The sequence below is a fragment of the Epinephelus lanceolatus genome, chromosome 11 (genome assembly GCF_041903045.1).
Source record: "Epinephelus lanceolatus isolate andai-2023 chromosome 11, ASM4190304v1, whole genome shotgun sequence".
Lineage (NCBI taxonomy): Eukaryota > Metazoa > Chordata > Actinopteri > Perciformes > Serranidae > Epinephelus > Epinephelus lanceolatus.
This window is the reverse complement of record NC_135744.1, coordinates 26,069,964-26,092,009: the sequence shown is the minus strand read 5'-3', so window position 1 is coordinate 26,092,009 and position 22,046 is coordinate 26,069,964. Positions and strand designations below refer to the sequence as shown.

The 22,046-nt window shown below is 41.6% G+C and overlaps 1 protein-coding gene across 2 annotated transcripts in view; it reads left to right on the top strand.

Annotated features, from left to right (window-relative positions):
• The first annotated feature begins 918 nt into the window (after positions 1-918).
• Positions 919-22,046, top strand: part of dlg4a (discs, large homolog 4a (Drosophila)) — an 87,877-nt gene continuing 66,749 nt past the window's right edge. Inside the window, exon 1 of one of the 2 annotated variants that reach the window (XM_033642404.2) lies at positions 919-1,116. In XM_033642404.2, coding sequence (XP_033498295.1) covers positions 1,087-1,116 — 30 coding nt within the window. In that variant the 5' untranslated portion in view covers positions 919-1,086. Of the gene's footprint in view, positions 1,117-11,942; positions 12,251-22,046 lie in introns of those variants that run through there. The other variant, XM_033642395.2, reaches the window with a different exon arrangement.

Here is a 22,046-nt window from a genome sequence, read left to right as displayed (position 1 = left end):
GTCCTTCATGCTTCTCTGTCTGATATCACTCATTATGTAAATTTAGTGAACACACACCTAAACACAAACGCACACACACATACACACAAGTAAAGATCTTCATGCACAGGTGTGTAAATCCAATGCAGACTTCCTTACTTAGCCCCTGGTACAACGGTGACCATATGACAACAAGCCTCCCTATTGCCATGGCAACAACTGCACCATTGCTAAGGCAACAGCTGCAGAGTGCTACAACAAGCAGAAAAACCTTTGTGCATTTTCAGTTCTATTATACTTTACTGTGAATGCTTTTTTTGTGTGTGATTTGGTCGTCTTTAAGTCGTTCTCGCGGTGCTTCGTGTTTTCTTTCTCTGTGATGCATATGTAATTCACACTCTCCTCCTCAACACATTTTCTTTCGGTCTAATTCCTTCTGTCTTCACACACACACACACACACATACGCGCACGCACTCACCCACTCTCCCTCTCCTTTTCTCTCTCCTTCACTGTCCCCTCCCTCAGTTCTTCCTCTCCATCCTCTGCTGTTTCGCTGTCTTATTCTCTGTTTCTCTTTTTCCCTTTCTTTCCACAGTGTGAACCTCCCTCCCCCCCATTTTTTTTAATCCCCGCCACCTCTGCTTTCCATCTCCATCCTACCCTTCCTCCATCTCTTTTCATATTCACCCCATCTTTTCTTTTTCTTTTTCTTTTCCACCGCTTCTCTCTCGCCTCGGAAAAAAGAAAGCGGATATACCCTCACCTTCCCTCTTCTCCTCTCTTTCTCTCTCTCTCTCATACTAAAATTCTGAGACCACCCTCTCTCCTCTCCTCTCCTCTCTCTTTCTTTGCTCACTCTCTCGCTATTTCCCTGTGGCCCTCCCCCTCCCTTTTCATGTTTCCCCCTCCCTCCATCCTCTCTTTCCCTCGCTGGTTCAGTTAGTCAAAGAACAGATTCACGGAAGGAGAGAAAAGGGGGGAAAGGCAGGACGAGAGTGAGAGCGCAGGAGTGGGGCAGGCTGGGGAGAGGGGTGTGGGGTCTCAGCCCTCTGTCGTGGGGGGTTGGGGGGGTTGAGATACACCCCAATATTTTGTTCTAAGTACCATGGACTGCCTCTGCATTGTGACTACAAAGGTAAGCATATCTGTTGTTCCTTACTTTAGCTCTATGTGTGTGTGAGAAAGAGTGAGAGATGCCACAACTGTACAGAGAAGAAGGAAGCACTCATCTCTCTGTCATTTACAAAAGTATTCTTCTTCTGTAAGACGTAAAAAATGTTTCTGTCTTTGTGATCTTTTTTTTGAGATTTGAATATGTCAGAAAAACGTCAGGGTAAGCTGGGCTACCCGAGTGTTGTATAGCCAGAACACTCTTTGATATTTCCCTCTCTGGATGACCCTCTCTCCCACTCTCTCTGCATCTCCTACTCTGTGTCATGCTTTGTGAGTGTATAAACAGGGGGCTGACTGACCTGCGTGGATGTAGTAAAAGCGGGAGAGAACCAGCTCTTGGGTTGCTTGTGTGGGGCTTTGTGTCATGCCGGAGCTGCAGAATATGTCAGGGAGAGACCATGGGAGAGCATCCTGCATGCTAATCTGCTCATATATTCTGCTGCTTTCTCTTAACCTCAACCGTAGGCACACCATTTAAGCTACCCACTGTGCATCTGCACACATCTGCCTCTCACACACAGGATATGAGCGATGTGTTATATCATACACATGTGCTCAGTGTCAGCATACAGCACGCCGCTCCATGGAGGCAGTCCTGGTCATGGAATTGGATAATAAAATGAGAAATGAAATAGCTTTTAATGTAGTCTGACTCCAGACACACTCTGGGGTTAGACCCTGTTTGTTCAGTCGGCTCCAATCTGCTTTAGACCTTCAAAAATCCTGGTGGGCACACGGGTTCAGAAACAGGTGAACAATAAACTGTAGCAGCTGCACATGAATGCAGTTTCTGGCAGGAAGTGATGACAAAAAGTGGGAAACACACACACACACACAGCAACTCTTACAGCTGTGCGAAGGTGGGGATCATTTGAAAATGTAACTTGGACTAAGTGTGTGTGGAGCAGAAGTGATTGCAGCTGGCCCCTTTCAGATGTATTACATAAATTTGTGCCTAACTGAGGCACATTACATTCATTTGCTTATCAACCTCTCAGTTTCCTTGGCAACAGAGATTATTGGTCAGTTAAACATAGATAGGTAGGTGCAGTCAGATGAGCAGGGAGACAGCATTTTACACTGTGGAGGTTTACATTAAAGAACATTAAATCTGTTAATGTGATACGGATAAAAATAAAAGCAAATTTTCACATCTTCCTCTAATGGGCTAACTTCCAAGCTGATAAGCGCCTGTTGGTGCTACAAGCCTATTTTTGTTACCTAACACGATTGCGGTGTGACAAACGCTTTGTGAGAAGAAGAAAAAAAGATGAAAATGTCGAGGTATCTCTCCGTAAGCCTGGAACATCAGTCCCTCATGCATCTTATTCGCCTTGAGTGTGACTCACTGAGTTAGCTAGGAGAAGAAAAAAAAAAAAAAAAAACCATTATAAGTGAAAGACCACAGTTGATTGGATATTTCACTAAACCGGTCCCAGAATCCTGCATCGCTATAAAAGTGAGAAAAGACTTACTGTAAAGCTGGCAAAGAAAACACGACTAATGCCAAGATATTGTGAGACAGATGGTCAGTTTATAAACGGGAAAGTTGGTGCACAAAAGTGAGTGAAGGAATACAGACTGATTGGCAAAGTAGGTCTTTGATCAACCCAAAGTGATGTCATTGCATGTGACTTTAAACCAAACAGAATCAGCTAAACCTTTGGTATCCAACAATACTAGGCGAATAAACCGGATATCCACAAGAGAACTGGAGATTCACTCCTCTTACCGGTGTGCAAAATTCAATTTGATCATGGATCAGATTTTGCCAAAAAACTTGGTGTATTCCTTTAAATGTGTTATTAAACTTTAATGGAGGCTGGCTGCATTGCAGGTGAGGAGTGTGGCTTGCCATCATGTAGCAGATGATGGGTGAGCAGCTCCCTGGGTGAGCTGTTCCCTGACACCCACATACTGTAGAGCAGGTTATGTGAACAATGTTGCTTCCCCGTGCAGGCCTGTGCAACTAAGTTTCGCTGTGTGGGTGAAGCCACAGTAAAGCCAGTGAGTGACAAATATCTGATAACACCGCACACAGCACACCAAGTTAAAGCACCACTGGGCTGCTTTAAGTTGGAGGAATAGCAGCTCGAGCAATACTACATAACGCAATACAAGCTTCTCCCTAGACTTAAATGGCATCCCCTGTGAGCCACTGTGCTGTTTTGTTGGGGAATTCACCTAAACCTTGAATTTCCAGTGTAACAGCAATAAATGGACCTCTTCTGATGAAAAAAGAGGCAAAAACTGTGCAAATTTGTGAGAAAAAATAATAAGCACTTAAAGCAGGAAGTCGTTAATATTTGAATTGGATTTTTTGTCCTTGAGGCAAAAAAAGTAAAATTATACAAGTATTTATTTTCCTTTTTTAAATGCTGTTATTATCTTTACACATGTCTACCCCTGATAAGTTCCAACTACGGCTGGATGATATGGAGAAACTCAAATATTACAATGTTTTAAACCAAATCCTCGATATCAATAGAGTGACGATGTTGCAGGGTTGACTGTTGGTGCTTTCAGAAAAGATTAACACAATGAGATTTGAGATAAATAATCATCAGTACTGTGAATATAATGACCGAGTGGATGAAGAAAAATAACAGAACAGAACAGCTAGAACAGTCTGGTAAGTGCAGAAAATTACAACACTTCACTGTAATGCGGCCTTTAAAACCAGGAAAAGACAACACTTACAATAATACGATGCATAAAATATAAGACAATAGTTAGTCTCGTATCATGATATTGAGATGATATCTATATATTGCCCACTAGGGGTGTAATGATACATTGATTTGGACTGATCTGTATCTATTCAGTGATCAATGATTCAATATTATCGATGCAAAACATCAATACATATCCTCATATTTAACATAAGTCTTTAAGTTGAAACTGCCATGGCATGTCTATGTCACCATTTTCGTACAAGCACACCTCCTTTCCTAAAATGTAACCAGTGCTAGCAGCCTTACACCACACAGACAACAGCAAGCAGCTAAGAAAAGACAGTAAGGATATTTATTGATATCGTCTCATAACAATTGCAGATTTTGTTATATCATCCAAAATGGTATCGTTGTCTAAAGAATCGATAGACAGTAAAAACGGCTATGATGAAACTTGTTTTTACACCCCTACTGCCCATCCCTTGTTCCAACCTTTGGCCTGGATAAAATTTGAAGCAAGATTGCCTTGTATCTCCCAAAGCCTTGGAGACATGTTATGTGTGACATAATCAAGGGCACATTTTTTATATCAGTGTTGGAGGGGACATGTATAAAACAGTGGGCATAAAACACTTCATTTCCTGCATTCTGATGAATATTTACGCACCAATTTGTGCCTTTTCTGCATGATTTTATGGTGTAAATGTCTTATGGGGGGGGAATAATGTACATGGTGTAAATACTGAGGGGGACATGCACCCTGCATCCCCTCTGAAATCTACACCTATTGACATAATGTTTTGTCTGTTGGTGTAATGACACCAGTCCTTCAGTCCACTCAGAGAAATACTGATGAGGTCGTGTAAAGTCATCACCACTGGTGTAGAGTGGAAGCCACTTCAGTGCGGTCTTGAAACATCTTATAATTTCATCTAATGTATAAAAGAGACATAAACACTTAAAGTTTCAGTTCCTGCCAGGTACAAGTGATATATTCATATTTTATGTCTCCTGAGTGTCGAATTGGACTTATATAATTTCCTGCTCCTTCCTACACTGACATCTCAGAGAAAAATAAATAATAAATAGCAACATATGATGGCAATGCATCATACAGAAGTGTCGTTACATAACATTAAGAGTGGAATATTAGGGCATATCAGCTTGAGGAGACGTCACAGGATTTATATTTGGTTGCGAGCCTGACAATACCTTTGACTCTCCCTCCCTGTATGGCACTGAGTCAGAGAAGGACGGTTTGATGTTTGAGAGGCGAGAACAAAGATGGTGCGCACGGCAAAAGGGATTTAAGCTCTAAAAAGCAACTTCTCTTAAAGCTATCACGATGTCTGATGGAAAACGATTGCAATAAAGAATCAATTATGTATCTCCAGTGTGGAAAGGAGGACACACAGTATGTTTCTGCTAACTCTTGCTGCTTTGCTTGTTTTACACTCCTTTGATTACCGCTCCTTCCCCTGTTGTCACCCTCGTTCCACTTCTTTGCTCTCACATTTCCAATTCCACAATTTTTTGTCCTCTCTGCCTCCTTCACCTCTGTAATCCCTCACTTCCTGCCTCCTCTTTCCTTTATCTCATTTTACCTCCTTTCCCCCCATCTGCTTACTCTCCTCTTTCCTGCTCTCTACTCTCTAGCTTACCTCCCGGCCCCCTCTTCTGCACTTTCGAAGCTTCCCTAGTTAGTGCTCCTTCAAGTAAATTATACATTTGACAAGATGTAGTCAAAGTCAGCAGCTCTGTGTGCATATTATTGGCATCATGTATGCCTTCATGCTCTAACATGGACATCTTTTCCTCCGGAATGTACTCACATTTGTAATTATTTTTGTGCTGAAACTGTGCTCTAGCTGTTCTTATGGTTCAATATATATGAATATTTATATCTTGTGAATGTGTGTGTGTGCAACTATAGGATGAGGAGCTTATGGCTGCTGCATCTTCCTCTAAGAGTCTCCAAAATGGAGTTAAGCTAAAGCCTCTGCTCACAAATCGAACGGCTCCTCCTCAGCATTCATTCAGCTCGTCCCCTTTAACAAGTGTCCATTCACCGTACCGTGTGATGTGTGTCTGTATGAGTGTGTGACATGCAGTGTACAGTGTGCTGTGGGTTAGGATTAGTGATCCAGTGGAGAGCTCATATGATCTCCGCTCAAGGGCACGAGCTTCCATGAGGCCTTTGTATGCAGCCACAGAGACACTGATCCTGCCAAGTTGCTCCCAGGGCACACAGAGAGCAAAGCCCCGGTGCAAGTCTGATGCCATGACTGCACAGCGCCGTGGTTCTCTATTGTCCGGTAAAAAAAAAAAACACGGCAGAATCGAGGGAATAGCAGAGATGTAATTCCATACAGTCAGAGAGATGTTTTTTTTCCTCCCTCCTGATGCCTTCATCATCATTCCTGCTCAAATGACAGCTTGCCTTTGTGCCCATGAAGTAATATTGCTGATTTCTGTGGTCAGCTACGGTTTTGTTTCGTCTTTTAAGTACATATTGCACCACTCACCCACACATTCAACCGCTTTTCCCGAAAGTAAGCCACACACCTACATGATCAGACAGAACTCACACAAACTGCAGAGCATCCTGCTCCAGCACAAGTGGCTTCTGCACTGTGAATTGTAGCTGCAGCCTTGCTCGAGCTAAGGAATCGGTGCAAGTGCACGTCTTCGAAAACTTGTCAGGTTCTATTAAACAGGCGGCAGAGACTTGCTGTATGATGCTAATTCTTACTGCAGGTGCTGAATTCAAGCAGCTGCAACTGTGAATGGTGTGGCAGAAATTAGGCAACGGATAATTTGCAACTTCTGTCAAAGTGGTCATGACTCAGAACACTGAATCACTGAACAGTGGCTTTTTATTTCGACATGTATGCACATGAATCACCTTGCTTCACCTTCTTTGCCTCACAGAGCTGACTTCAAATTTGAGCTCATCAGTCTCTTTGTGTGATAATATGTTGCCAATGCAATGCTCACCCTTTAGTCTCTCAAATACTTTCTAATGCCCACCACCCCCACCAGGGGCCTCAGCCAGAAAGGAGGCTGTTAAGAGCCTCTCTTTGTCAGATGTACACAACGCAATCTGTGCTGTCTTTTGCTTCCCTCTCAGCTCTCCGGTCTCATCCTGTGAGAGGATGAGCAATGCTTAATCATTTCTTTTGAATCTCACCTTGAATGTTTAGATATTATTTATGGACATACCAGTATGGCACAGGCCACAGGGCCCCTCAGTATCTTTATTGCTTTTTAGTGGTTGTATGGATCTTTCTATCTGTGAAATAAAAAGGCACATTTCTTTCATTGTTCAGGGCTTTAACCCCTTTATCTTTGGTGCCACTCACTGTTCATTATTTTATTGATTTAACATTAAAGTAATGTGTTGTGATATGAGTACATTGTAAACAGCAAAGAGCCTACAGCCTCTCCAGTTAAAACACACTCTAAATACATCCTCAAATCTCTCATGTTGGTAATTATATATATTTAAAAAGCAGCCCACTTGCTGTCCACCGGCAGCCTCTGCTTACAGGCTCTTCTGCTTAATTTCAGTGTTTTGGCTGTCAGCATCGCTGTCCGTCCTGAAATTGTCCATATGACAGGTGACAGATTAGATCCATCATTGGCTGTTTGGGCTGGAGACTTTGTCGTCTCACACTGACTGAGGAGGCTAATGGCAAAACATGAGCCTGCTACCAGGGAGACGACCGTGCCGCTCTGCTCTAACACTGTTATACACAAGAACAAATTGTTATGGTAATTCTGTAAATGAGAAATAGCTAAATCCATAGCGACAATGATGTGTATTTAGAGATTCAATAGAGGAGGTCCTGTGAGCCTCATAAGGTCGACAGCCAAGGTCAAAGAGGGTCAGCGTCTCTCCAGGGCCTCTGTAATGAAACTGTATGTTTACACTAGGCGTTTTAGTTAAAAAGTCAACTAACTAGCATATGTTATGTAATCAGGGTGGGTTTGTAAATGTGTAGTGTATGTGTGGGGTAGGACTGAGCTGTGCAGAAAAGAGAAAGGTAGAAGAAAAAATGACGAAAACAAGAATGACAAGGATGGTAGTGCTGATATCATCGATATGAATAGCTCTTGCATTAGCCTTGCAAATAGGATCAGGTTTTCTTACAGTGCTGTGATCATGTTTTTCAACACAGCGCACAATGACACCTTGTGGCACATTGTTAAACTACAGCCAAGGAGTCCATGACAATCCAGCTCAGGGATGCTGTCAAATATGAGCTGCTTGCGTCCACGCAAGCAGCTGGATGCTCATATGCAACAGCAGCCTTACATACGTGGTCTGCATTCACTGAGGTAGAGGCCCTGCATTTTTCCTCATAATTAATAGGAAATTGCTGGACCCTGTATCAGTTATTCATGAGTAGTCCCTTGTCACAGACCTTTGTAATGTTCTCATCTGAAATTCAGGTCATGGATTCCTGTTTGGCAAAGAGCACAAGACTGCCCAGAGTACCAGTCATATTTGAATTATATGCTTTCTAACTCTAATGATACACCTAAACGCCTACATCTGTGGCTTTGGCACTGAACAAAAAAAAAAAAGATCATTTGAATGAAAAACACGACATGAGCTAATGACACTGTCAGAGTTCAGGCACACAACACACTCACACTCGACACAGTAATATACAAGCGCACATATTTTTGTGTGATTTGTTTGTCTCTGGCTTTTTGTATCTTCATGTTCCTCTTATAGGTGATGTCAGTTGCCTAGCAACCAAGCAATCAGGGCCCGATTGTTGCCATGACAACATGGCAGGGGTATCATCATGGAGAGAATAGAGATGAAAGGAGGAAGGGAGGGAGAGAGGAGAGTAGAGGAGAGGAAAAGAGAGATAGGGAGAGATAGAGGGAGAGAGAGAGAGAAAGAGAGAAAGAAGAGAGCCCTGCCATTGAAGGGTGTTGATAATGTGAAGCCCACAGTGTGCAGGTAGGAGGATGACCTCTGTGTAGGCGGCGGCAGAGAATGCTCATGAATGCGGAGAATAGAAAAATTAATGTTTGGTCTTATGTGGCTGGATCCGCGGGTTACGCAGCGTTTGACACTGTTCTAACAGTACAGGCTTCATTCCAGATGGAAATGTCACGATGTGCTCCAGTTGTCTTTAGTCACAGACAGTGAGGCTGATGCAGAAGCCGCAGCTCAGTGTGTCGCTGAGGTCCAGAGGGCTTTGGGCCTAACCTCCGCAGGTGTCATAACCCATCCATCACCCGACAGCAGTCCACTGTAAAACAGCCCAATGGGGTCATGGTGCATTTACTCTGTTTATTCCCTTGCTCAACTCTGTTTCACCCTTAATACAGCCATGTAGCAGAGGGAAACTGGGCCTGAGAGGGCAAGAGCCGGAGCTACACACAAATACATCCATTATGATGCCAATTAAAATACTGTATGAATCAGAGTGGATGCAGAATTATATTTAGTGTCAAAATACTGACAACACTGATTAAATTAGCGGTGTGAATAAATGAAATGGTATTATTGTAATAGATGTGTCTCTAAGCTAACAACACGGCTCACTATGGTGAAAGAGGACAACTGTAACAACCAGTGTACCAGCAGGCCACTGTAGAAAATTTTAAAAATTCGGCTTACTAGGTGCACAGAACCCTGGAGTTTGTGTTGTGGCTGCTATCACTTTCTTTTTTTAGCATTTTATCTTTGATAAAATAACATATTCTGTGCTCATGTGGCATGACGTATTTGTACCAGAAATCTTTATTGACTTCTGTCACATTTATTGACAGTAGTATTTGGCATCCAAATTTTATTAGCTAATCAACTTTCGCAGTCTTGTTGGGAACGTTTTTGTTTTGCTGCAGGAGCACACGCCACAGAGGAGTGATTCAACTCAACTCCTTTGGCTAAAGAGTTACTATAAAACATCTAATAAATAGTTCAATGATGTTCATTATGTCTTTAGTTTCTGATAATGACTTTAGTTGTTCTTTTATCTCAGACATGTTAAGATGTTACATACCTTGACATGTTTCGGCAGAAACTTACGCCTTCCTCAGAAGTGTCACTTGGTGGTGGTTGTGACGCGTCTTTATCAGCTGATCTGTCAATCAGGACGGTCACGCCTCCCTAATATCGGCTGATTGAACAACTAAAGTCATTATCTAATAAATGCTTAGACTCAAATCATTGACTGTAGACAGGGATTTGGGTTGTAAGAGTCATTTACTTCATAGAGATCTTATACAATGCCTGTTTAATAAACACTGATCATCGGAGGTGATTTAAAAAAGATCCTGAATGACAATTAGATGTTTGTTGTAAAAAAGAATGTAGATGCACAATTTCTAAACTGGTTCCTACATTTGCTGAGATAATATTTAGCCTTGGATGTGAAATTGATTGATAGACTAAGTATACAATTCCATGAAAAAATACATGTATGTACATACTAACACAATCAGTAGACATAAAGAATAAAATTGTGTATTCTTAAACAGCGTTTAGCAGACTGACGTTTTTGCAGAATCATATTCTCTGCCATTTCAGCGTGTGACTACCTACATAACACCTGTTGCTTTAGTCTTTTCATTGATATGACTGTGTTAAGCTGATGTGAACTGGTGAGACGGTGCAGCAGGGAAAATGATATGAAATGTGAACTTTAAAAAGACAGAGTATGACTAAGTTATGATAACCTTTGGAGAATGTTTGATCAATGTAGAGTACAAAGGTAGCACAATGCCTCAGTTCAACACTGATAAAACTATACTTTACAAGGCATTAACAGCTAGGGTGACGCAGAGACCAAATCACTACTACTGAAAAAACAGTCTATGACATTCATGTGGTAGCCAGTAGGGGTATAGGAAATATTGTCAGGTATAAACCCCCCGACTGCGGTATTGTAATCTATTAGTCATTTGATTCATTCTTTTCTAGTGAGCTGGAGGAACGTCCTTACTTTAAAAGACATAAACTCAGATTTTATGCACGTGGTGGTGTCTCCTAAAATTAGATTAAAGTTTACAGTACTGCATTATATAATATATATATATTAAAATACAACCCCTGTATCACGATACATATCATATCAAGAGATTCCTGTCAAAACACAGCTGTAGCAGCCAGCAGTGTTGTCTGAGAACTCTAAACAATTTACACATTTACACACAAGGCAACAACTCTAGCTAAAATCACTCACTCCCTTCAAAGAAAGAGGGTTCTTTTTTCCAATGGGGAACATCTTTGCACAGTCTGCACAGCAGATTGAATATTTTTTCCATTTTCTGCGGCTTGACGACAGTCCTCTGATAGTTGGCTATCTGCAGGGACAGATCTGCTTGAAATTCAAGGCCAAACTTAAAATCATAACTTGGGCTTCACCAAATGAAAACATCAGAACATAATATCTAACAAATGTTTAATTGATAGAATGACCAAGATATTCAATCTAAAATACATAACTGAGAAAATAAGCTATAACTTCTATTTGTGAACCTGGAACCGGTGAATGTTTGCTTCATAAGTGATAGGTGATTCATTGCTTATTTAAATTACTGTCAATTAATCGACCAGTTAATTGTGTCAGTGTTTGAAGGCATAGAAGATTTCGGTATCTGCGCATCAACAGGGTGATTATGGAACAACCTCCATAAGCAAGGCTGATAATTTATAATGTCTTCAGGTGCGAGCGGTACAATTTGTTAGTCACAGACATAATGGGGATGGCATGAATTTGCACCTTAGAAATAACATATAGGCCACGGTTAAAACACTAGCTGCAAAGGGATAAATATGTAATTATATAATGATTGCATAACAGAGATATGTGTGTCAAAATTGCCCTCGTTTTAAATCATCCTCACGATATTTAGCCTTTACTTGATGTGTATGTTTTCTAACATATACATATGTGTGTGTGTGTGTGTGTGTGACAGTGTGTCGAAGGGGGAGCAAAGAAGCAGCGTAGATGGAAGCCTTCTGTCGTGTCTGTTCCATAAAAAGAGCAGGAAAATAAAATAATACATGAGGTTTACTCTCTGTCTCTACGTCTCCTCTCCCCTCCCTCACTCACCAGCAGTGACAAACATATTTTATGAGTCACGGCTGGAGCAGGCTGCCAGTCCTCTCTATTCAGACCCTTGCCTTTAACATCAAGATATATCCAACACCAACAACTCTGGCTTCCAGGAAAACTCTCTCTCCTCGTCTGCTACGGCACCCCCCCTTCCCCTTCCCTCTCTCCCCCTCCCTGTTTTTTATTTCCCCTTACCCTTCCCCAGCCTCCCATCTCTCTCTCTCTTTCTCCCCATCCCTCTCCTCCTCTACTGCGGGTGTCTGGGAGGCTGTTTTTCCTCTGTCTCTCGCTCATGAAGGGCCGCACTAAGCTCCCTTCCCTCTGCCCGTGTGTGGTAGGTAAATTCACCTCTCTGTTTGTGTCGTTCTTCTCCTTCCATCTCTCTCTCTGTTGCTGCCTCTGTTTTGCATGTTAGCTTGAAAGTCTGCTAGTCGTTCTGGCAGGCTTTGGGGAGGTCTGCATCCACATCTGTGCATATTGCATCGAACACGCTCGCAATCTCCTCCACTGTCATAGATTAATCAGAAATATGTGTATGAGGAATTTTTTTTGTCTCTGCTCTCCTTGAACATGTTCTCCGGGTAGGTTTATTCATGCACTTTGGGTATTACGTATGAACGTGGCCTGGCACATGTGGGTGTGTATGTGCCAGTGAGCATGTTTAGACACGCAGTAGGAGTAAAACTCTCGCAGACTTGTTGATTAGAGCAATATAGATTCACGCATGTGATGGTTTTATTCTCTGTTTGGGTAGGTTTTTGTCTAATTTGAATGTGATGCATGTTTTTGTGCACCTGTATCCTTGTGAGGACACTAGGACACAAGCCCAGTGCTCTAAGATGAGGACAGTCCTCTAATTGACCAAAAAAAGTGACGTCACTTTAAAAGAGGTCACATCATTTTTAGGGTTAAAAGCGGAGGATCAACATCAGCGTTAGAGGTGAGAGAAAAGGTTTTTGTCACACGTCCAAGGTAGCACAGGTGTCATTATGTTGAACACAGTATATGCTATATATCTATACAGCTGTGTGTGGTGAGAAAATGAAAACACTGAGCAGCCAAGAGAAGTCCAGAGCTCCTCCAGCCTTAATTAGCTGAGTAGACGAGCTTGTACTGAGCTAGTTGAGTGTTATGGTACAAAGATGCCACTTAATGCAGTTCCACAGCCAGAAACCAGTGTGAGTGTGTATGTCTGTGTGTATGGAGCTTTGCACTGGTTATTATCATTGTTAGACTTGTTACTGCAAATGCGCGGACAAACGTAAGCTTTCGGTTTCAGCGGTGCGATTTGCAGCTCATTGTGCAACATGATTTATATTGTAAGTGGCTCTGATGAAAGAGAATCATTATTTTTTATTGACTTCATGATCGGAGTGAAAAATGCAGTCAATAGTTTATAGGACATTGGCACATGTTTTGTTGTTTGTGCACGAGCATGTTGGATTTTAAAATGAAACAATGACTGAAATGAAAGTCCTGACTGAGGGCTTTAACTGAAGGGTATGTGCAGTCACATCAGATGAGGCATGTTGCAGATATCCCTGAGTTTTAGTGGACTAAGTGTAAAAAAAGATCTGGAGTTGATTCGAGTTGTGACATTTGAATTTGGGATCTGTTGATGTCTCTCAACATGAAGACCAAAGATGTGTCAGTGCCAGTGAAGTGGGCCAACAGGAGGCTGGAAAAACAGAATACATCAGTGCTGTAGCCAAAAACATTTGGATGTCGCAGTCAACAGTTACCCTGTGAAGTCGTCTTGTGAACAAAAACAAGTTATGTTTACATCAGTGTTGCTCACCAAAACATATCGAATGTATCCTTTCGGTCCAACAAACTTGTCTCATCCACATAAAACATTTGCAAAACTGAAAATGTTTTAAATCCTGCGTTGTTTACGTCCAGTCTTTGCTGCCCCATCACCTGTAGATCACTGGAATAGTGTGACATCATTGGTAGGACTGTGTATCACCCACGTACTACAGAAACCCACTCATAGATAGGGCTGAGCGTTGGTTAGAATTTTAAACATTGCAATTTTTTTGACCATGTACCTCAATATTGTTGTTGTGACGATACTGTAGGGTTACAAAATGTTTACACAATGAGATTTTTGATAAGCTATCATCAGCAATGAAGATGTCATGACTTAAAGTGGGTAGAAACAAATAATAGAAGAGTTAGAACAGTCTGGTAAGTGCAGAAAATTGCATCACTATACTGTAATGCAGCCTTTAAACCAGGACAACACTTACAATATCCCAAATCTCAGACGATATTTAGTCTCATGTCACGATATTCATATAATATCGATACACTGCCTTGCCCTACTCATAGAAAAACAGCTCCATGGCACTGCTGGATAAGGGAAGACTAGCAGAATGGATGACAGAGTAACAACTGGAAATCTGAAGAAAAAAAGCCCTTTACAACTGTCCGACGGATCAAGAAGACACTCCAGAATGTGTCATGTGTCAGAGACAACCATCAAGACAAGTCTCCACCTGTATAACCTCAGCAGGTTCACCACAAGATGCAGACCTCAGAAAGGCCAGGTTACAACTGCAGCATCAAGTGCTCCAGGAAACCTGTAGAGCTCTGGATCAAAGTGTTATGGACAGACGAGACAAAGATCGACCTGTGCCAGAGTGACAGACAGATGAAGGTGTGAAAAAATAGAAAACAATGCAGGGCAGACCACCTCATTTGTCAAACACTGTGGAGTTGATGTCGTGGCCTGAGTGTATGGCTGCCAGTGGAGTCATCTCACTTGGTAATTTCCTTGCTGACAGCAGCAGCAGGATGAATGTGGACATATACGGAAACACCCAGACTTCTCAGAATCTTAACATGAATGCATCAGAATAGGTCCAAACAGTGTAATGATCTTGACAGGCCAAGGAAGTCACCTGACCTCAAGTTCAATTGTGTTTAATGTGCCGAGGACTTTACTGAAGGAAAAAAAAAACAATGTAAGCAAGAAGTGAAGAAAGCTGCAATAAAGGACTTTCAGAGCATCACCAGAGAAGATACCAAGTGTCCGTTAAGGTCTGTGGGTCATTTGGTCCCCTAAATTTGGAGGGCCGTGTATATAAAGGGTTATATTTCCTACACAGTTCATCTGACGTGGATGTAACCCTCTGATTTTATAGCTGAGAGTCAGCAATTTCACTTCATAGTGACTTCAAGGCAACATGATCCTCTAACAGTCTTGCTAGACTAGCCAGAATCATGGTGTCACAAAATTATACCAGACATTACATTCAATTTGAGCTGTATTTATGCACCCATTGGCTTCTGTTTGTCCTTTCTCTTAACAAAAACTGTCAGTGATGTTTCAACATCCTGCTATTACCATATCAAGTCTATCTCTTACTGTTAGTGACGGGTGAACCGATTCGTTCGAGTTGGTACGTATAAATGTATTGAACCTTTCAAGTCGTGATGCAAAATATGGTGTCAGAATCTTTGTGGCACATTCGACAGCTGTGCTGCCTGCACCAAAAAACTTCTCTTCAATGCATTACCAGTCATCATGAGTGAGTTTACATTAATAAAGATAAAAATATTCATTTGAATGCATTGATTCAGCATCTCACTTGTATGTATGTAGTAGGGGTGGGAATCTTTGGGCACCTCACGATTCGATTACGATTATGATTCAGGGGCTACGATTCGATTATAAAACGATTATTGATGCATCTTTAATTTATGTATATTGATGCACTTTTTCACAACACATATTTCTTTTTGTCTCACTGAATAAGCATTCAACACTTGCAATTTTTAAAAACAGTGCATTTGTAATAAGAAAGAGTTGAATTCATTTCCATTATATTTTATTAAACATATAAATGTAAATGCTTGCAAACTGGAAAGTTACAACTTCGTTGTACGGAACCAAAGGTAACAACAGGTATCTTAAATCACAAGATAAAATGCGTAGTTAGAGTAACAAATGATTCGGTGGCGACAGACGTCCATGCATCACATGTAACTGCGTTCCTACCTGCCTTCAACAGTGAGGCCATGACTTCTGTTTTGGTTTGATGGTAGAGTGTCGGTGAAATAGCGTCGGGATGGGATGGTGTATCTGGGCTCCAGTGTATGCAGCAGTGCTCGAAATCCCTGATTTTCCACGACAGAATAAGGATGCAAATCCTTGGCAATAAATACCGCGATGGCCTTCGTAATTCGCTTCACCTTTTCAGATGAGGGTGGCAGCTTTCTAATTGCTTCCTCGATTGTTCTCTGGTCGGTAGCGCCACTAGTTGCCGCAGCAACAACAGCCTGCCGTCTCCCTGACTCCTCCGTCAGGTGGAATCAAGTTACATGGCTTCTCATGTTTGTTGTGTTGTCAAAGTATTTTATTTTAGCACGACACAGCTTACATATAACGTGGCTCTTGTCCAGTTCGCTTACGCCGTCAACGTTGTAGAAGCCGAAGTGTTTCCACACATCTGCTTTTAAATTAGAAGAAGCTGTTCAGCTCTCACGGTGAGGTGGGTAGCGGTCAGCCATGTTTGTTTTCCTCTGTGCGCGTGTCGGCGTGTCTACTCCAGGTGCGCATCCCAAAGTGTCCCGGAGATGACACGTACCGCGCTTCTTAGTTCTGCATTATTTAGAACCTGTATTACTCTAATTAACAGATTTAAATAATTGAAATTTGGACGTTTGTGAATCGATTCAGATTCGTCTATGTCCGAATCGCGATGCATCTAAGAATCGGAAATTTCCCCCACCCCTAGTATGTAGGCTATGTAAGCTCAATACGATGTTACAGAAATGTCACTGACCAACAATCTGTCGTTCTTTGAAGGGGGAAGCAGCAGACGCCCCAGTTAGCCTTGTGCAGCTTTCATGTGGTGTCGGAATAATCTAAAACGTGAGTTGCTGATCATATTTCATGAATCATCTGATCTGTTTCTTTTGCTCTTCATTATCAACATGTTTTCACATTACAACTTAAAACTCATGAACACACCGAAGTCTGAAGAACGACCATTTGAGGAGCACATGAGTGCACCACTGGCCTTGGTTGGCAGAGGTCTCAACTCAAGTCCAATTGCTTCTTGTTAACTCGCCATAGCAGGCAGCATGAGCAGTACCCTGTGATTACAAAGAGTGGGAAAAGTCCGGAATTTGTCAGCACTCAGACGTTTGACAGGTTAACCCGGTACATACCAGATTAAAAGAGTCGTTCTGAAAGATCCATTCGTTTCTTTACACCCATTGCTACTTACTTGGATCATGCTTCATGCAAAGTCATAACATTATTTATCCAATCTGATCTGAGTTTTCATGTAGTGTCATGGATCTTAATGTAGCGTGAAGGTGTGTTAAATTGTTGAACACACATTTCAAAAGCAGATAATTTCAGTAGTTACTAGTATATAAAGAAACAACATCTTTTATTGTGTGCATCCTCTTTCCTGCAACTGTGGTAACAGCCTATATTCAACCAAACATTGCCTTACTAGGTAGCACAATGGGTAATTATGGTAAGCTGTTAATTACTGTGTGCTCTAAAGTTACTGCTAGCTGGGTCAACTGAGTAAATACAATTCTCTTCTTCCTTTTGTCCATGGTGTTTCCTCCAGTTTTAAAACCTCACACACACTGGCACTCAATTTTGCTAGCAACAGAATTTGATGTGAATAGTCAATGTGTGTAAACTAATAGTAACATGGTGCTTTCAGATTCAAGTGGTGGGCAATTGAAGCATAGACACTGCCAGTCATCTCTACCTGTTGGCACCTGGTGGCTCTGTTTTTATCATCTTGGATAGAAGCAGTGCCGTGACTGACCAGACTGGCACCCTGCTGCGTTCGCTATACACGCCGAGCCAAAACAGTGGTGGTCTGAGCCTCTTTGTTGCATTTCAACAGAGGTGGCTCCAAAACAAAAAATAATTCTACTCTGTTAAAAGGGTAAGGCGATTTCTAAATTTGAGAAGCCACATGCAGCGAGGTGCAGACCAGTGTGGGCTTCAATGGAAGCCAATTGTAATTAAAACCTGTCACACAACTCTTCTCCAGCACACAATTCTTTACTCACCCAATGTTTTTGGCTACCTTGCCTTCATTAATGAAGCAATACGTGATGAAAACGGCACAAGTTTATACTTTTAAGAGCACGGGAGAAAATCTAATGCAATATACTAGAGAGAAACATCATGGACAAAAGTCAGTGAAGTCACTCTTATCGTCCTGACTAGGGTTGCAAATTGTGAGCACTTTCCTGAATCATAACATTATATTGAAGTAACATTAACAATCAGTTATTTGATTAATTGTGATCATAACTAAACATAAAAACTTTGCTTATAGGAAACAATACCAAATGCATTTTCTTTCCTAATTGAATGGCATCATATTGCATAATCTCTGTCAGCACTACATTAGCCTATGAAAAATATTAAGATGTAGAGGCCTAGACTTATGAAACACATCGAATATATGCGTATAATGCTTCACTTTGCCCACTTCGTTTTTTGATGTTGCTGCCGTGCTCCTCTTTAAGACCCCATGATGGCTGCCTTGTCATAAAATATTTATGTGGCACCCTATGTTTGCTAAATCTAAAAAAAAAAAAAAAAAGATTTAAAATACACCATTTTACTGATAGCTAGAATGTGATAGGAGACTATTCGTTGTTTATATATCAGAATCGGATCTTAATTTGATCAATTAAAATTTAACATGTTCAATCAAATTCTTAATGACTGATTAATGATTAATCGTTAACATCCCTAGCTGACCATTCATCTATATGTAATGAAGATGGCACTGGCACTTCATGCTACCTCGTTCATAAGTGTTGCCCTAGTCTTGCTCAGTCAGACCTATCTCCACAGCACTGTGTCAGTACCAGAGAAAGGTCTGGAATCACCAGTTATCTTTCTGCTACGGAGAAAAAAAAAATTGCTCTGGCTTGTTTTTGTTAGTTGTCTTGGGCGGCAGTGGGCCCAGGATGCCATGACGGTGCACTAGGGAATTAGTGTCAGGGGTCAACTTGTTTTGTTGGAACAATTGTATGTGGGGAGGTGAACACCGTCATTAAAGTGGCCCCGCCAAAGAAAACACAGAAAAAAACATTAGCAGTCGTATGTCACCGTGTGATTCAACTTTTACTGATAAAAGAGACAAACATAATTTGGTAAGCGGTGCCCTAGAGGTGAGGCATGACTATACTTTGCTGGCTGTATGTGGCTGTAGCAGAATGTTATGACCACAAAATCACAGACGCTTGTGTGAAATGGAACGGATCAGTCAGTGGCGCATGCTGCTGCCAGAGTTTAAAGATGTGGCAAGTCATCTCTAATTGGCCATGTCAGAAAACGGATCAACATCGGGCATTAGAGTCCAGCGAGACAGAGTATGGGCTTTTCCGAGGTGCGTTCACAAGTTCACCGAAAAACAAAGGAAGCATTGCCTTATTGCAAATCCAGTGCTGTCAAAATATACCATTTTCAGTGAGTAGGTTCTTGATTCGGATGTTGTTGTTGTTTTTGATATGGTAACACGCAGATAGCAGAGGAAGGGAGAATGATGGCAGAAATCAGAAGCCCAGTGGCAGGCTTATAGCCACAGTCTACATCCAGTGAGTCAGACTGCATTACCCAAGTGGAGGAAGTATCATGGACATATATTAAAACCTAAAGTTGGGGGCGAGCAGCCATAGGCAAATGTTATGTAATTATTAGCAGTGTACTGCCCACTAAGTGACCTGAGTCCTGACTGTGGTCATGCTAGAAAACTTACACAATCCCACGATGCAAATTTTATGTCTAATTATAGGCTGAGCTGAAGTGACGCCCCGAGCCAAAGAAAATTAAACTAATAGTTTGACCTCCATCGACTGCTATCAGAACATTTCAGTGGGTGGTAGAAGCTGCTGCAGAAACATGGCAAGGCTTGTCAACACTATGGAAACACGACATAAACATAGTGTTATTTTAAAGACATTTGGCTATATATATATAAAAGGAATCTTGAGTATGTATCTTGATTTGTGTGGGACCAGATATTAGATTTGGCAAGGTAAAGCAGCACATGGTTCTCACAACCAGACATAACACATCAGCCAGCATCTACTAAAAACAGTAGTGCTACGATTTAAAATTCTATCGTCTATCATGATCTTTTTAGTACATTTCTAAGCAAAAAAAAACCCGACTTGGACTCTTGGACTTTGGATTTTCACCTTGGGCTCTGAGAAATTACATAGGGCATGTTTTTTTCTATTTCGTAACGTTTTATTGAACAATTAATCACTAAAATTACAATGAAACATTCTGCTGGGAAACCTTAGGATACCACTTGACATGCACAACCCACCTTAACACTGTTGCATACCAAGTACACCCCCTCATGGTGACAGCACTTCCCATGAGTGTCCCCTTCAGCAGGACAATGCGCCATGCCACTTTGTAAAAACTTCAATGGCCTGACAACGTGACAAAGAGCTGAAGGCGTGGACTTAGCCCCCAAATTCCCCAGATTCCAATCTGATCATGCTTCCGTAGGATGTGCTGGAACCCCAGAGCCAAGTCCGATCCACGCTGAGGCATCCTTGGATCTTGGACTTAGCTCTGACCTTTCAAGACATGGACACAAGACCTCTGAGGGTGTCTTGGCAGTGGATCCTTTGCCATCGGGAGTGTTGTTATCATGAGGGGGTGTACTTGGTCTATAACAGTGTTTAGGTGGGTTGTGCATGTCAAGTGGCATCCACATGAATCCTAGGACCCAAGGATTTACAACAACACACTGCATTGTAACGAGATGATCTATCTTTCTAGATGGATAGATAGATAGATAGATAGATGGATAGATAGATAGATAGATAGATAGACAGATGGATAGATGGATGGATGGATTGATAGAATACCTATATATAAATAACATGAACTACATACATGTGTTATACAGTGAACATGCATTATATTATGGCATACACAGCAGAGGCAGCCATTGTGTTTACATGTTCCGATGTTACAAACGAAGGAGAGGCAAATGGGGGCTGCTTTAGCTGAGAGAAAGCTTTTTAGCTTGTGGGTGGTTCTGGTTTACAATAGACAGATTTTTGTACAGGTTGAAGAAGGAGCTGGCAGTCTCTTCCACATTTTTTCACATCATACATGTATAAGTCTCAGATGGAGGACAGCTGGCAGAGGATGGTCTGAGTGCTGTGGACATCACAGTGCAGTGTTGTCTTTCGTGTGGGAGGAGGCGCAGCAGAACCAGACTGTGTTAGAGGAAGTGAGGTGATGGCTGTGTAGAATTAGACCAGTAGTTGCTGTGAGACATTCTTCGCTTGTCACAGGAAGAGGATCATCTGTTTGGCTTTCATGATTACGGTGTAGATGTTCTCATCTCAATTCGAGGGTGGTGCAGATAATTATCCCCAAGAGCTCAATTTAACCATTTAATAACTGTCTCTGAGCATGTCTGCTGCTAGCAAAAGGATCAAAACAAATGCATTCCTCCTGGGTTAATTGATTTCTTTGGCTTTTGAAGTGTGTCAAAAGGTGTAACATGCACACCATACTTCATGCATAAAGCTTCAAGTTGTCAGTGTCAGTGATGACTCTATTCTGGCATGTTAAATTCACACAGTTGGGTGGTTTTGCAAGAAACGGAAGCAGGAATATCAGATGTGAAACATTAAAGTATGCTTGTAGAGCAGTCTCTGAGTGCTGCTGTTACACCTGCAGCTAACGTGAGACACAACTCCACCTCAGGGTGTCCAGATTTTGGGTGTAATGTTGTTTTGTTTATCTCACTGGGGAGGAATAATCCCTTTAGAGCTTATGAAGAATATGCAAAAGGGTTTAAAGTCCAACTTTCCCTGACATTTTGGAAAGTGAATTAAGTAGCTAAGATGCATTTAGCTGACTGACAGTCCCCTCTATTTACGTCTTGCAATTTTTTTAGCCACCCATGTCTTGTTTTAAATTACAGTATTTCATAGTAAGAACAGGTGAAATTAGATATTCCAGCTGAGAGAAAGCAGATATAGCAGGTTCTGTGTAGGTGTGAATACTATAATTCTCACCTTGGGTGTTTTCCTCGTCAGTAGAGCTAAGGCAGTCTCAGAGCCTCAGGAGATTCCCAGTTGTGTTTGCACTT